Source organism: Mytilus californianus, unplaced genomic scaffold (assembly GCF_021869535.1).
Source record: "Mytilus californianus isolate M0D057914Y unplaced genomic scaffold, xbMytCali1.0.p SCAF_13, whole genome shotgun sequence".
Taxonomy (NCBI): domain Eukaryota; kingdom Metazoa; phylum Mollusca; class Bivalvia; order Mytilida; family Mytilidae; genus Mytilus; species Mytilus californianus.
Genome location: NW_026262615.1, coordinates 5,073,040 through 5,090,813, shown reverse-complemented (window position 1 = coordinate 5,090,813; position 17,774 = coordinate 5,073,040). Strand labels below are relative to the sequence as shown.

The 17,774-nt window shown below is 35.4% G+C and overlaps 1 protein-coding gene across 4 annotated transcripts in view; it reads right to left on the bottom strand.

Annotated features, from left to right (window-relative positions):
• Positions 1 to 15,955, bottom strand: part of LOC127723031 (MAM and LDL-receptor class A domain-containing protein 2-like) — an 87,844-nt gene extending 71,889 nt beyond the window's left edge. For 2 of the 4 annotated variants that reach the window (XM_052229443.1, XM_052229444.1), the window contains exon 1: positions 12,605 to 12,854. In XM_052229443.1, the coding sequence (XP_052085403.1) occupies positions 12,605 to 12,686 (82 nt within the window). In that variant the 5' untranslated portion in view covers positions 12,687 to 12,854. Of the gene's footprint in view, positions 1 to 12,604; positions 12,863 to 15,932 lie in introns of those variants that run through there. The other 2 variants (XR_007991809.1, XM_052229445.1) reach the window with 2 other exon arrangements.
• Between the last annotated feature and the right edge of the window lie 1,819 nt (positions 15,956 to 17,774).

Genomic DNA, 17,774 nt, shown 5'->3' with positions numbered 1-17,774 from the left:
GTTATACGATATTCAATATCAAACCGGCTGCTAGCAGTCGGTTCGATATTCAAATTTCTTAGTGTAATAAAAATTCCAATATTCGATAACATTAAAAATATGATAGTCATAGATATAAAGAGTAAAAAGATATGAAGAAACTCGTTTTATGACCCCTAAAAGCTGTCGTTAACTCTCGTTTTCCTCAAATATAAACCCATTGCCCCTTAGCATTACCCTTATGTTAATCGCACATTTGTCTTTATGAAATATAGATTTTTATCAATAAAATGCACAAAAAAAAGATGTACTTTTATACATGGTATTTCTAGAAATAAAAACAAACGATCACTCTAGTAACATTTAAAGAGATAAATAGAAATAATAATGGAAAGCCAAAAATAAAGGAATTGTCACTTTTCAGCTAAAAAATTTCGAAAATTCATGTAAAAGGGCACAGGGCAATGGCTATACCTCCCTGATCTCTCAATCTTCATAATATTAAGCAGATAGTTAGTTGATAAAGAAATACAAATGATCCCAAAAGGAATTTGGGTAAACTTCTCATCTTTTATGTTTACGGAGGGCTCAAAGTACCAGTTTGATATACTTTGAGCTCTCCGTAAACATAGAAGACGAAAAGTTTAACCAAATACCTTTTGATGTCATTTTTATCTATATATTTACTAACTATATGCATACTATTATGAACATTTAGAGATCAGTAAGATCTAATCAACGCCCTCGGTCCTTTTTTCTGTATATATTTTGAATATTGTAATAATTTCCACAGGCCCTTCCATAGTAAGACAATATAACAGAATACATAACAAAAGGAAACATTAAAAAACGTAATTACATTTATTGTCCACTGCTTGGTTGATCCCCAGTTCCCCTCCCTACAATTGGAAGTCACACTGAAACTGAGCGGCCAGGATTGGAAGTATCCCCCCATGCCCTCCTTTTGAATGATTCCTTTTCTTTCCCTTTGTGAATTGCCTAATATCCCACATACACCATTGTTTTCTAACTGTGGATGCACTGTGAGCAACTGCTGATTGTGAGGAGATTCACAATGTTCTAAGAAAGCAATGCCAGGGTCCCATTGCTGTGACTGTTCTCCATTCATCATCCCTGTTGGCATCAAACCAAGGGCACGGTCCCAAACTTTCAGCTTTGAATAATTATCTTCTTTCAACTAATCAAACTTGCCAAATTGCCTCCCATTCAAGACCAGACATTGTGGAGACCAAGTGGTCCGGCGCATCCCTCTTTCTGACAAAGGACCGAGCCCTTGATTTTATACTACCCCTGCCTTGAAAACAGCTGTATTCCCTAGATCATGAACTAGGGTCTTAGATTGTACTATGACTCCAATAGGGGTTTGATGCTGGCCCAGAGATTTGTCCCCTAATTTCTCAGACTCATCTACACATGACTGCATAGTTTCGGATAACTCTAGTCGGTTTAATGGAGTCTCTCATTTGGAACATGACATTACAGGGCTGGTGTTATTTATTGGGTGATTTTTTGGGCCCCCCTCTTATGTTTCAGGAATTTGGTTTTCTAGATCTAATTTTCCTAATGGTATTCCTGAAATCACGGCAATCCCTTCCGGCATGTGACCAGGTGTTTGAATTGGATTGAGAATGAATGACTCACTAACAGAAACTTTCTCTTGTGATATCGTTTCCCCTAACCTGTGTCCTTGTGATGTCTGATCTCTTCCCGTAGGGTGTCTGTATTGGGTGGGGTGATGTCCCCAGAACCCACTTGCTGGACTGCATTAACCAGGGAAGTAAGGGAATTATCAAACATGAGGTCCTTTACTGTTTGTTGCTGCGAATTATTATTAATCGTCTGTTTGAAGGATAGCCCCCCCCCCCCCTGGGAGGATCAATTGGTCCTCCTGGGCAACACTTATTTGACTTATTGTACCTTTCCTCATCCTATTTGCAAAGGAGGGGTGTTGGTTTATTTTGAGGTCCTTTATACTTCTCTGTATGAGGGCCAGACTTAGACCTCTGGAGTCGACCCGTTGGAGTTTAACGGACCCTTGGTGTCCTCAAAAGTAACTTTCTTGAAACCTGGTTTAGGAGAACTTGCTTGCAACAATTTAGGGCATCCCCTTTTAAATGGCCAACCTCACTGCAGTGGAAACAGCCTCCCCCTGGGAACTGAAGAGAGGGGCTACTGGATCCGGGATGGGCACTGTTCTTTACAGCAGAGGACAACTTCTGAATTTCAAACATTAAATTCCGCATGGTTCCCTGTACCTCCCCTTTAAACGTGCTAATCTGGGTTTGCAAATCCCTGACTTCCTTGGGGGAGGGATGCCCAGTGACTTCGGACATGCACTTTTTACCTCCTTCCTGGAAGACCAGTCATACATAGCTTGGTGATTATGCTGATGCCCCCATATTTTATCCACTGCCTCCTCAATGCTTTGGGACTTAACATTGGAGGTCATCATTCCCGCCTCCTTGTCTGCTGCCCCCTGACATAACCTCAAGACCGCCTGTTAATACATATGGTCCTCGGACAGGTGGCGAAATACTTTGGTGGCGAGGGACAAGACTATGTTGGCCAAGTCCTTCAGGGTCTCGTCCCCACCTTGTCGGGCAACGCTAAATTGAACCTGAGATGTTTCTGGCAACCCATAAAACCCAAACCGTTTGGCCAATTTATTCACTATGTCTTCATAGGACAAAACATGCCTCCTTTCCACCAACAAGGCATAAAACTGGCTTGGTTTTTCGTCCAAGGACCAGCACAATTGGTCATTGCGCTCCCCTTGGGACCACCCGCTTACCTGGGCCAGTCGGGAGAACTTGGCGTAAAATGCCTGCCAATTTGTTTTTTCATCGTACTTGAGACTCTTTTGCAGGACTGGTGGTCTACCCCCATGTGGGCCCTTAGCCTTCTCTTGGAATTTCTGGGCCTGTGTGCAACCCATTCCATAAGTATCCCGTCCTGAGTGTCTGTGGTCTCCCATCCCCATTTTTCCTGAACCTTGGTACCCCAGACTATAACTATACATATGTACTGGGATCTCACTCACCCCTTTGGAGTCCAAAAACATTGATAGTAACGCCTCAGTAGATCTGTGTACTTTGCCCCCTAGTTCCCTGGGGTTACTGTACTGAGATCGTGCCGTTTCTCCCTTGTACTTGATAGCCAAACCCCCATTTTCCCTGTCAATATCTCGGAGGTTACTATACTGGGACCTTTTGCTATTAACCTCTTTTGCCTTTCCTCTGGAGTGGGTCCACCTTTCCCTGACACCACAGCCAATTTCCCCACACTCAAGAAAGTCCTGGCTCCTCCCGAAAGGTTGGGAAGATGACCGAACTGACATCTCCTCCCTTGCTGTTCTCATTTGCACTGGGGTCCTTAGCCCCTGACTAGACATAATCCCTCCCACATAACCAATTGCTTCCCTAGTGGTAACATATCCTAGTTCCCCGGGACCCCCTACCCCTTACCTGTATTAAGCTCTCAATTCGCTGCACTTTCTCTCTGGGCCCCCTTTCCTATTTTGCCCTAGGATCTCCAATTCCACCAAACCCCCTGCTATCAGGCAAAAAAGGACTAAATCCATGACCTCCCGGACAGCTGGTGTCAACCTTAATTACTGTATCTGACTCAGGTCCTCAATGTCAATGACCCCTAGATCATCCCTCAACTCCCATAGTTTGCCTGCAATTTTAGGGTCCATCCCAGGAATGGATAACAACTCCTCAAAGGTGGCCGAATTAATGTTCACCCTTGCCATGTGAATGTTTTCGATTTGTAATGTTTTCGTGTGTAGTGTTGTGCAAGTAATTTTCAAGGATGCCAGATTTGTACACTGGTGCCTTGGAACTATTCAATTTTACCTACCAAGTTTTTACAGTATATAATACACGGAAACTTTTCGATTTCAAGACCCCTAGAGAACCCCTCATCCATCATTTTCTACATAAGAAAATGCCTGTACCAAGTCAAGAATATGACAGTTGTTATCCATTCGTTTGATGTGTTTGAGCTTTTGATTTTGCCATTTGATTAGGGACTTTCCTTTTTGAATTTTCCTCGGAGTTCAGTATTTTTGTGATTTTTCTTTTTTCATACAACGAGATCCCCAAACATAACAGCGTCACCACTGTAACATTCCGGGGTTCCAGCCGAGAGTTCCTTGAAAGATGCAAATAAAGTAAGGAAAACAAGTTACAATGAAAGTCGGGCAAAATAAACCCAATTTAGTCTTTCTCCTCTCCCACAATAGTAAAATAACGGCACAAAAAAGTTAAAAAAAATTTATATCCTGCTGATGAACTGTCAGGAGCACCAACAGGGGCAATATGGCTAATAATATCGGCTGCTAAATTCCAATATCCAGGAATTTATCAATCAATCACATGGGGTTAACGCCTTTCCCTAAAAGGGCCCCGTGAACGGCCAAGTGTGATACCTAGATAAAATAACTACTTTGTGACTGAAACAAACCCTATTGTCCCCACAAAACTCGTTAATTGCTACTTCTGAACAACTGAAAGTGGCAAACACTTAAAATTAGTGACCTGTCAGGGTTCACTAATGTCAAAATGTCGACTGCTATTGTGGCCCTATCTTTTTTTAATTTGGTCAGAAAAACGACCTCCCCGCTTAAAAATTCGACCAAAGGCTGCTCGCAGACGCCAATGTAATAATTATCGCGTCTGCTTACTTGTGGTTTAGTACTAAATGGTACTGATGCTCTATGATGGCTCTCTGTGTAATTGTAGCGTCTGCTTCCAAGTATTCATTCATCCAAAGAGGGGGATTGTATGTACTTCCGGTAGTTCGTCCTAAGATGGTTTGACTAAATACCTACCGGATACTACAATATTTGTTCAAGGGAAAATATCTTTTTTTTTGGGGTTTTCCATAGTTGTTTCTATTTATATTTTCAAACCATTCTAGTTTAGCTGTGTGTTTTTGTTTCTTGAAATATCATCTTTTAAATGTACATCTTTGATTATATATTTTATCTATTGATAAAAATCTACATTCCATAAAGAGAAATATTTGATTTACATAAGGGTATATATGTATTTTACGATAACTTGAATTGGACGGAAAAAGATTTCCCACATCTCTTTTTACCTAGTACCTTTTGTTAGCTATTATTCGTGTGTTTCTTTGTCCTATATGTTCTCCCATTTATTTGTATTGTGGTCCTGTCATGTGATGTTGTCGTTTTGGTGTTGTGTTTGACGTTGCCATAAAAGCGGGAGGTTTGGCATGCCACAAAACCAGGTTCAACCAACATTTTTTTCTTCAAATGTCCTGTACTAAGTCAGGAAAATGGCCATTGTTATATTATAGTTCGTTTCTGTGTGTGTTACATTTTAATGTTGTGTTTTTGTTGTGTCGTTGTTCTCCTCTTATATTTGATGCGTTTCCCTCAGTTTTAGTTTGTAACCCGGATTGGTTTTTATCTCTATCGATTTATGAGTTTCGAACAGCGGTATACTACTGTTGCCTTTATTTACTTCTTTTAACTATTACTATAACATGTATAATGCTTTAAATATTATTGAATGTTTTTATTATATTCAAATAAGAAAATATGAGTATGGAACCGACTGCAAGCAGCCGGTTGGATATTGAATATCGAATAACGAATAATGATCGGTCGCTAACTTTACATACATGATATCCGAATGCTAGTTCTTATTATTGCCATACTCAAGGAGTCGCATCATTTGCATTCATACTTGAATTTACAAGTGAAACATATAAGGTTTTAACTACGTAAATTTTGTAAAAAAAAACTCCGCCACATTTTGTGCCTATTCCATGCCGCGCTTTCTATATCATGTGCTATTCGTTGTCTGTTTGTTCGTCTATCTAATTCGGAGGACTAAGGTGTTGGTTTGATCTGTTGCATTGTCTGATATTTGTCGTTATTCTTGTTATCCTTTTAAAAGATTATTAAATATTTAAAAAGCGAAGAAAAGATTAAGCCTTAATTGTCTATAAGTGAACCTTTAAATGCTCTATCAAGTGTCGGTCAGCAAGTGATGAAGTTGAAATCATTCCTTCGTAAATTTTACGGACGCCATCACAAGTTGGTTGACCGTTACGGAATATCCGTTTCACAGATGATAACGGATATGAGCCTAATGTCGTAACTACAATCCCGTCCCCTTTTCCCGTATGTGACCTACTGAATTAGACTTATTAATGGGTTTGCACTAACATGAGCAACACGACGGGTGCCACATGTGGAGCACGATCTGCTTACCCTTCCGGAGCACCTGAGATCACCCCCAGTTTTTGGTGAAAATATACAAGTATGTATTCTAAAGAAATTTATCCTGTTGAACTTACTTTGAATAAAGCTAATACTAACAATGACCACTGTCCTTTCCTCGATCTTGATATCTATATCATTAACGGGAAGCTTAATACAAAAATTTATGATAAAAGAGATGATTTTTCATTTCCTATCGTTAATTATCCATTTTTAGATGGTGACGTTCCCTTGTCACCATCTTATGGTGTTTAAATATCTCAACTTGTACGATTCGCTCGTGTATGTAACAACGTATTAGATTTTAGCGAGAGAAATTTATGTATTACTGAAAAATTATTACACCAGGATTTTCGATATCATAAACTAGTCAAAACATTTACTAAATTTTATCATCGGTATAAGGACATCATTCGTAAATATAACTAAACATGCAGACATCTTATACGTTCGGGTATTTCACATCCAATCTTTTATGGTAATATTCTTTACAAAGCACAAAAATGTCAGTATTCACCTCAAAAGCTAACAAAACCTTTAAACAGACTTATTAAGAAGGGATATAGTTACGATACTGTTGTCAGGTCATTAAAGATTGCATATTTTGGCTTTAATATTGATTCACTTCTAGGGGTTTTGCATCGGAATTAAACATATTTATTCTAAAACCAGTTGTTGGCATGACACGGGTTATGTTCTTCTCATATATGTTATGACGGAATAATTCTAAACCCCTAACAGGAGGGATTGTGCCTGATATTCATATGATGAAGACATAATCTTTCAATCAGTTTAATTGAGGTCTGGAGCTGGCATGTCAGTAACTGCTAGCAATCTGTTGTTATTTATGTATTATTGTCATTTTGTTTATTTTCTTTTGTTTCCTATTCTGACATCGGACTCGGACTTCTCTTAAACTGAGTTTTACTCTGCGTACTGTTGTACGTTTGTTTTTTCGACATTGGCTAGAGGTATAGGGGATGGGTTGAGATCTCAAAAAACATGTTTAACCCCGCCGCATTTTTGCGCCTGTCCGTCAGGAGCCTCTGGCCTTTATTAGTCTTGTATCATTTTTAATTTTAGTTTCTTGTGTATAATTTGGAGTTTAGTATGACGTCCATTATCACTGAACTAGTATACATATTTTTTTAGGGACCAGCTGAAGGACGCCTCCGGGTGCGGGAGTTTCTCGCTGCATTGAAGACCCATTGGTGGCCTTCGGCTGTTGTCTGCTCTATGGTCGGGTTGTTGTCTCTTAGACACATTCCCCATTTCCATTCTCAATTTTAAGGTCTCGTTACAACTCCTTTCTTTTATTTTCTGCACAACTAGTCGCTAAATCAACCATTTTCACATAAAATGTCCTGGTAATAGTACTTGACTAAGTATACTAACAATATATTTTGACCTGGTTTGAATGCTGTGAAACGATGATTGCATCTTTGTTGTAAATCAACTAAACCGAAGCAGATTTACAGTAATAATTATCCCATGAGGACGCGGTGTGTCAGTGTAAGATCACCCCGACGGCCGGAGGCCTGAGGGTGATCTTACACTGACACACCAAGTCCGAATGGGATAACTATTTTACATCCCAGCTGTACTAGATTTTATAAAGAACCATTTACGCTTCATAACATCTAGTCTTAGAACGCCGAACAATCATTATAATATACTTTATATATATTACTATATAGTATATACCCTTTATGAGCCCCGGACACAATGTTTGAATATGCTAATTAACTGAGAGTTGTTTTTAAGTTTTATTGTGGATTTGACATTCCCGCCAAAATGTTATAGAACAAAGGAAAGCATTCAGAACAAAGAAACGTAAGCTAGGGTGATCTAGTAGGGGTGATCCGGCTCAGATCACCCCTGGTAGAACAAAGAAGCTGGGATGTAATGATACAGACACTATTTGTCATCAAAAGGCATATGCACATTTTCAAATTTCAAAAAGAAACTTACATAACAGATTGATGAGACATTTAAATTTTTATCTCAGCGTACAATCTTATAGATGATTACTTTATTCTCCTGATAATGTTTGCCATACATCATGGTTTATTGAAAGCATTCGTGCACATTGATATTCTTCTATTGACAATAGTATGATAAATATTATATAAAGAACTAATATTTACATACAACAATAACATTGTCAATATTTCACATTTTACCACATGTTCTTCTAGGGTTAATATACTAGTCTTAACAACTGCTTTCAGTTATTATGTTCACAACGTTATTGTGTATCAATTTGGCGCCACTCAGTCTTTGAAAATAAGCAATACAATATGACGAAAGAAATCAATTGATTGATTGATTGCTGGTTATTTAACGTTTATTGGACGAACGAAATTATTATAGGAAATAAATTATAAAAAATGCAACACAAATATGATAAATAGTATGCCGAAAATGCTGAAACGATAAACGCTCTATGAAATTACCACAAACTTCAAATCATTTAATAGTACCAAACTTATTCCTGTTTAATTTGATTTGTCAGTAGAACAAATTTATGAAATGACGTTACCAAATGAGTACGATCGGTACATTTGTGCTGATACGAAATATCATATAGATATTCATTTTCTTTAAATTTACTGTTGATAAAATATCAAAGTTTTGAAAACGCTAAGCTTTGTTCCACCCCGAATAAACATTGCCTTATCCGTATTTGGTACAACGCTTCGGAATTTTCTGTTATTACTGCTATTCAACTTTTCAACTTCGTAGTATTTTATTTGGCCTTTTAACTATTTGATTTAATCGTTCGAGTGGAACTGATGAGTCTTATGTAGACGAAACCCCTGTTGGCAAAACAAGTTATAATAGATATAAGAAGATGTTGTATGAGTGCCAATGAGACAACTCTCCATCCAAGTCACAATTTGTAAAAGTAAACCATTATAGGTCAAAGTACGGCATTCAACACGGAGCCTTGGCTCACACCGAACAGCAATCTATAAAGGGCCCCAAAAATGACTAGTGTAAAACCATTCAATCAGAAAAACCAACGGTCTAATATATATAAAAAACGAGAAACGAGAAACGCTTATGAACCACATCAACAAACGACAACCACTGAACATCAGGTTCCTGACTTATGACAGGTGCAAACAAATGCAGCGGGTTAAAACGTTTTAATAGATGCCAACCTGCACCCTTCCTGAAGCAATAGTGTAAAAACACAACATAGAAAGACACACTATAAAATATCAATTGAAATGGCTTAACTCAATCGGAAGACATATTAACAAAAACAAGTGAACATACATTGAACGAATAAATTTGATCTATGACACAATGTAAATACAAAATTGATAAAAGAAGGGGGTTAAATGTAAAATAATATCGAAAACAACCATAACTTTGGACAAAATGCCGCCAAATAAAATACTGACATTTTTCCCATCAGTTGATAATCACCCCAACGGCTCATGGGCATATTTTGACCACGGTATATAAAAAATGGCATGAATAAATATAATCAAAAATATTTTTTCAGGATCTCTATATCTCTATATTGTTCATTTAAAATATGCATCTCTTTATTTGCTGTTATAAGTTATATCTGAGTCAAACTATTTTATGTAAAGTTTAGAAACTGCTGGTCAGGTATTGTCTTTTCTAGATATATGTGTAGTAAGTATAAGATCAGTCTGTACGGAACATATGACATCAACATGGTCACCAAACTTTAGATAATTCAGTTAGATGCAATTATCACATTTATGAGTTGCACATTTGCTTAACTTCGAAGATATTTAGCATAACATATATTTTGCAAATTATGTTAGACCTTTAATTGCTTTTCAACATAATTATATTCATTTAATTCTCATCACTACTTTCCAGTACACAATCTACAGATTATCTTCCAACCAAAAAAAATTAAAAAATGATTGGATCTCAATTTGGAAAGCATAGAAACTAATTCACTGTAACATACAAAACAAAATGAAAACATTAATCTGCTGCCTTCAAAACTGTTTGCGTATTAATTTGCATCATGCACGCCAAAAACTAAATTTAAGAATGCTAAATGTTTATAAAAACATGGAGTTCCATAAAACGAAAAGGATAAAAATTATGCAGACGCTCACTAAAAAAGAAAAAAATTCAATTGAATGACATGGATGCACTATACAAATAGATAATCTTTTGGAAGGATGCGAACTCATAATACCAAAATATTGTCTATTAGAATGGTCTAGATGAACAGTAACAAAATGTAATCCATTTGAATTATGTGGATGGAGTATATCAAAAGACAATTCATTAGTATGAAGAGAATGCACCGTACCAAAAGATATCCGACGGAATAACACAGACGCATGATTCCAAAAGATAATAAATTGAAATGAAGTGGAAGCACAAAACAAAAAGATAAAACATTGAATACGATGGCAAATAATAAAAAACGAATCAATTGAATAGCATTGAATGATCCGTATTCATTATACCAAAAGATAAGTCATTGAAACGATACGGATGCATAGAACCAAAACGATGTTCATTGGAGAATGAATTAATGCAACAGTAGTTTATAGGTGTTTGAATCTTATCAATCGATTAGGAATACAAATCAATGTAACAGACGGAATCGCTTGAACTCCCAAAAGGAGCTCCACTGGGTTCGTAGATAGGTTAAGCGTCTCGCGCTACGCATGCATCATTAAAACGTTTAAACCCGCTGCAATTGTTTGCACCTGTCCTAAGTCAGGAATCTAATGTTCAGTAGTTGTCGTTTGTTGATGTGGTTCATAAGTTTTTCTCGTTTCTCGTTTTTTATATAGATTAGACCGTTGGTTTTCCCGTTTGAATGGTTTTACACTAGTAATTTTTTGGGGCCCTTTAATTAAAGCTTGCTATTCTGTGTGAGCCAAGGCTCCTTGTTGAAGACCGTACTTTGACCTATAATGGTTTACTTGTATAAATTTTTACTTGGATGGAGAGTTGTCTCATTGGCACTCATACCACATCTTCTTATATCTGTATGTATATCGTATCAATCACGTATTCGTGAAGGTGACCGTTAAACTCATGTTTGTCTATTTCAGTCCTTACTTCATCATAACTCTGTTTGAGCAATTTTGTTTCAGGAGCACACTCCAGCTGATGAAATCCATAACGTATTAATTGAGATATGTAAAAACCATACGATAGGACAAAGGGTGTGTTATTGATAAGAAATTGGAGGTTAACTATTGAAAATTTGAAAATATTACGTTTGTCATATATTTTAGTTTGAGGTCGTCATTCTGTGTCAATATCAGGAAAAAGATCAAGATATTAAAGACCTTCTACTTTTGGTAGTATCCCTAATCTCACGTTCACTGGGATATATAAGTTGTAAGCACTCACTAAAATGTTTGATATTGACTAACAGGATCATCAATATATGAGAGTGAAATTTAAGAATTTAGCAAGATGTATTTTTTTCGTTTAGTCTCGGAGAAGATTTGTAGGAGTTCTGCTACTTTTGAGTGCAACAATAACAAGTCGGTCAGCAGGGATGCACATTTAGTACCCATTGGAGTACAGACTATCTATTTTAAAATCAATTCACCTAACCAAACAAATAGTTTGTCGAATAAAAAGTTCAGCATTTTGGTGATTTACTCCTCGGTGTGTTCGTTTTTGGAATCGGTACGTTTATTCACAGAGAAAGATTTTTTATGACCAAAGAATTGAATTTCTAACAACCCCATTTTTGTACCAAAAAAACTTTGTATAATGAAACGATGTATCCGATCTTGGGCATGTATAGTTGTATGGTTAGCGTAGAAAAAACAATAATTAAGTTAGAATAATAATTGTAAGAATTGTGATAGCAGATTGTGCAGATGATCTTAAAAATGTTAAAGAATCCATATCTGATTTACACAGCTGTTTGAATATCAATCTTTAAAATATTTCTGATTGCAATATTTTACCGTAGACAGAAAAGTGATCAAAAAAGATATTTAGTTGAACATTTTGACAATCCAGCTATATATCGGTCTGCATTTTTTGGTAATTGTAAAATTTAGGTTTCGAGTATATAGACAGGAGATTTAAATTATCCTTTTTTTATGTTAACACCAAAAAGGAGAGAAGGATGGATCTGTGATCCTCTAAATAATGGCAAGCATAGAAATAAAAGATAATTCATAGGAATGGTGAAGATACATTATCCGAAAAGTTGCTGCATTTGAAAAACACGGAAGCACAGTATAAAATGATAAACCATAAGAATTATATGAATGCATAATAACAAAAGACAATCCATAAGAATGATACAGATGGATATGACCAAATGATTATTAAAGTGAGTAAAATTGTTTTACTTACGCAAATACTTTGCTGGAATTTTATGCGATGTGATCAAACAAGTATTCCAAAGTACAAACACAAAAAACAATGTAGTTTTCATGTTGAATGAAAACTTTTAACTGAACAAATAGTGAAATACTTTTTTTGTGTTTTTCTGTTATATCATTCTATCCACAACTCAGTTCTGGTTTTAGCTTAGTTTCTAAAAGTCCTGTTTATATAGGCGGAACCATTCACCCATGTACTAGAATGTACTAATAATGTTCTCGTTGCAAAAAAAAAAAACCCATGACGTAGGCGATTTAAATACATATATGAAATGTATTGTATTTCAAGATAGTGTGTCGGAATAATGTAGAAAGATATTTTAAAATAAAACTTGGTCACCTTTTTTAGTACTCTATGTCATTAATTTGAAACTTATATTTTAATTTTCATTATTGATTTTTTTTTTTTAATAAATTGATGTTGATTATAATCATTTGAATACACCGATAGAAGAAACAAAAAAAGTTTCACACACAATAGAATTGAGAATGGAAATATGGAATGTGTCAAAGAGACAACAACCCGACCAAAGAGCAGAAAACAGCAGAAGGCCACCAATGGGTCTTCAGCGCAGCGAGAAAATCCTGCACCCGGAGGCGGGCTTCAGCTGGCCCCATAACAAATATATGTACTAGTTCAGTGATAATGGACTTCATACTAAACTCCAAATTATACACAAGAAACTAAAATTAAAAATGATACAAGACTAACAAAGGCCAGAGGCTCCTGACTTGGGACAGGCGCAAAAATGCGGCGGGGTTAAACATGTTTTTTGAGATCTCAACCCTCCCCCTATACCTCTAGCCAATGTAGAAAAAAACAAACGCACAACAGTACGCACAGTAAAACTCAGTTTAAGAGAAGTCCGAGTCCGATGTCAGAATAGGTAACAGAAGAACCTAGCAAAATGCTATTTTATATGGTTCACATTCTTTTCGAATGTAAAGCACAATCTTAATGTATAACAACATATTCTACACATATGTTTATGTACTTTAATGAATTAACCTATTTACAGCTTTATTATGAAATCTTAAAGGCTCAAAAATAAAGAACTGCTACTCCAACTACACCAAACATCTGAGGTCAATGTTTCTCTCTCCATATGTAATTTTAATTGTTTTATATATTTGTGTCGGAGCTTTATATAGCCGACCAAACAGTATGGGTTTTTTCTCGTTGTTGAAGGCCGTACGGCTGCCTATAATTGCTTACATTCACAGCTTCTTATTTCTATATTCTAGAAACTCATTTTAAATGACAAGATTAAAATTTTGTACGCCAGATTCGCGTTTCGTCTACAAAAAACTCATCAATGACGGTAGAATAATAAAATTTAAAAAGGCCGAATAAAGTACGAAGTTGAAGAGCATCAGATGACCTAAAATTTCGGAAGGGTTTACCAAATACAGTTAAGCTAATAATCTTGAGTATTTCGAAAAAAAATCAAAGTTTTGTAAACAGTTTATATATAAAAAAAGTAAAAACACAAAAATACTGAACTCCGAGGAAAATTCAAAAAGGAAAGTCCCCAATCAAATGGCAAAATAAAAAAAAAAAAAAACACATCAAACGAATGGATAACAACTGTCATATTCCTGACTTGGTACAGGCATTTTCTAATGTAGAAAATGGTGGATTGAACTTGGTTTTATAGCTAGCTAAACCTCTCACTTGTATGACAGTCGCATCAAATTCCATTATATTGACAACGATGCGTGAACAAAACAAACAGACAAAATAGGTAAAAATGTCAAAAATAAGGGTACAGCAGTCAACATTGTGTTATCATTTTAATCACTATAAAAACAAACAAATGTAACGAAGAAGCACAAAAATTATGACCATATCAATGATCATGCATGTCAACACAACAGTGCTGTATACTGGGTTGGTGATACCCTCGGGGAGAAAAACTCCACCAGAAGTGGCATCGACCCAGTGGTTGTAAAAAAACTTATCATAGATACCAGGATTAAAATTGTGTACGCTAGACCCGCGTTTCGTCTACAAAAGACTCATTAGTGATGCTCGAATAAAACAAGTAAAAAAAAGTGCGAAGTTCAAAAGCATTACTAAACTATCTCGTTATCATGTTACAGTAGCAGGAGTCAGATTTTTCAATCTGGAGTCAAGAGTCTTTTAGAAATACCAGTTATTAGTTTTGTAGGGTGAATGAATTTGCCGATTTCCCTTCCGCTTTAGCTCATAATATGGTAACTCACTATCATCTTTACACATATATTGCCAAACACTTTTCGTCTTCAGTTTACCATTCAGGACAAAATATGACATAGCCGGCTGAGATATCCGAAACGTTTGAGGCCGTTTAAGTGCCGAGATCTGTTAGAAATGTCAAGCAGATGATAGACAGCTAAAACAAATTCATTTCACGATAATTTTATTGTAATAAATACAATGTTAACAATTTATTCGAATAACATTTTATTGGTGTGTTATTTTAATACCATGATTATCTGTAGCGTTGAATGAGCAAATTTCCAAGTATTGTGTTTTAAAAACACATGTTTCTCGAAACTGAAATCAACTGGTTATAAGTTTAGTATAGCAAACACCATAGAGAAGTCTTACTAAATAAATTGGGAAGGAATACATCAATGATAATCAGTTCGAAGGTTTGTTTGCGGTAAAATCTGGCGGGATAAACGTGTTTTTGAATATTCACAAATTATTTTGAAATTTCTTTTTCTTCAAATAAAAAGTATATGTTATAGTGTTTATTCTAATCAAGTTTATCAAGATTCCTTTCAGACTTAAAATATGAATATCGCGTGAGAAATATTAAATGTACAGCGATAACCCGTAAGATAATCCTGTAGTTGGGTATGGTTAATTTTCAAAAAATTATAAAGAAGTTCAAATTAAGGTCACTAATAGGTACATTTAAATTTCAAACTAGATCAAATAAAATGTGCTTTGATTTTTAATTTGGTATATCGTTAATTTACTACAATAAAAGTCCTTGCATAAAATCAGTAAAATACGAACAATTATTTTGAATTTCATAAATTTTTTCGTTTCTGATGTTAAAACCAGATTAAAACCAGAAGTAAAAATAATAACTTTTATTTCAGCATTTAAATACTACACAGTATTGGATTTAAAGAACTTGAATATTCAATATACAATATACGGCATTATATAGTATGTATTCACACATTATAAATATCGAATTAAAGAGCGGATTATGGCATCAAAACATTTAAAAGGTTAACAACACATATTAGTAACATTTTGAACAAGAGAAGATTGTGAATGTAAAGCAGGAGACACTTACTCTGTCGAGGCTCCAGTTCTTGCTACTTTTGAGTTAATACGATTCCCTCAGGTTGTGTGTGTTACCTTAATTAGTAGCTTTAAAAAAAATTACTCAGTCGTATCACAGGAAATCGGTCACTGAAAAGAGTTTTAGTAATCGTGAATAATTTGTTTTCTTATTACCAGTCGGTATCTTATGTGCTATGTTGTGTTTTGTGTACTATTGTTTGTCTGTTTGTCTTTTTCTTTTTTAGCCATGGCGTTGTCAATAGATATAAGAAGATGTGGTATGAGTGCCAATGAGACAACTCTCCATCCAAGTCACAATTTGTAAAAGTAAAACCATTACAGGTCATAGTACGGCATTCAACACGGAGCCTTGGTTCACACCGAACAGCAAGCTATAAAGGGCCCCAAAAATGACTAGTGTAAAACTATTCAAACAGGAAAACCAACGGTCTAAGCTATATAAAAAACGAGAAACGAGAAACACTTATGAACCACATCAACAAACGACTACCACTGAAGAACAGATTCCTGACTTAGGCCAGGTGCAAACAAATGCAGCGGGTTTAAACGTTGTAAAAGGCGCCAACCTTCACCCTAACCTGAAATAATAGTGTAACATCACAACATAGAAAGACACACTATAAAATATCAATAGAAATGGCTTAACTCAAACAAAAGACATATTAACAAAAACAAATAAACATACACTGAACGAATAAATGTGATCTTTGACACAATGTAAATACAAAATCAATATAAAAAAAGGGTGGGGTGGAGTGAGATGTAAAACAATATTAGAAAGTCAACTATAACCTTGGACAAAATGCCATTTAATAAAATAACGTACACGGGTAAATAAAAATAATTTTGTTGTAAGGAGTACATGGAGTACGGAAATATTTTTGACAAAATAAATAAACTTGTTGTTTATAGTACGAGAACAGATGTGAAAAAGTATCGTCATACTAATAACTCAAAGGTTGTATATATTAAAAATAGTGAGACGAGATATAACACAAAATAAGTAAATATTGAAGCACAAAAATGCATTACAAATTGTATCCACAGGTCAAATTAACACGAAAGTACGATTTACTGAAAGCTAGTTAAAAGCCAAAAACAATGATAAAAAATCATGTATCAGAGACTAAAATCAACTAAAACACATCCCAGGGATTTAGTGTTTTAACGTCATGGACAGTCAAAGAAGACATGACTTGTGAAATGCCAAAATAAAAGTATCGACAGGCAGTAGGATAGTTAGGGTTTAACCTTTTAATAAATATGTATAATGTTATATAGAGATAAAGTTATCTCTATATAGAAAACGAACGTGGGTGTGTATTTATACATCCCCAAAAAACATTTCAAAAGAATACAAATTTAGTTATGTTTTAATTTGTTGATGAAAAAATCGATATTTGTGCCAATGTAAACAATATTCGAAGATCTAATTACAACATTGATAAGATAACCTTTACTAATAAGTTTGTTTAAAGTTTCGATGAGTTTACACGAATCACATAGTGATTTCCGCGCTTTCAGCACAATATAACCGTGAAAGTTAGGATGTGAAATACCGCATTTTTATAAGTTTTCTACAGGTACAGACAAATTTACTAATCAAATCTTTTTATCTATGAAAGAATTTAGTAAAAGTTTTAAGTAATTTATGGTAACGAAATCCCTGACTTAATAATTTACCAGTGATGCATTGATTACGTTCGTTAAAATCTATGACATCACTACACACACGGGCATAACGAACGAGTTAGTATCTATCGCCTCTCTTATACGTTTTGTAACATTTTTATATGTTAGGTCAAGCGTGTTATCTGATTGTATCAGGTTT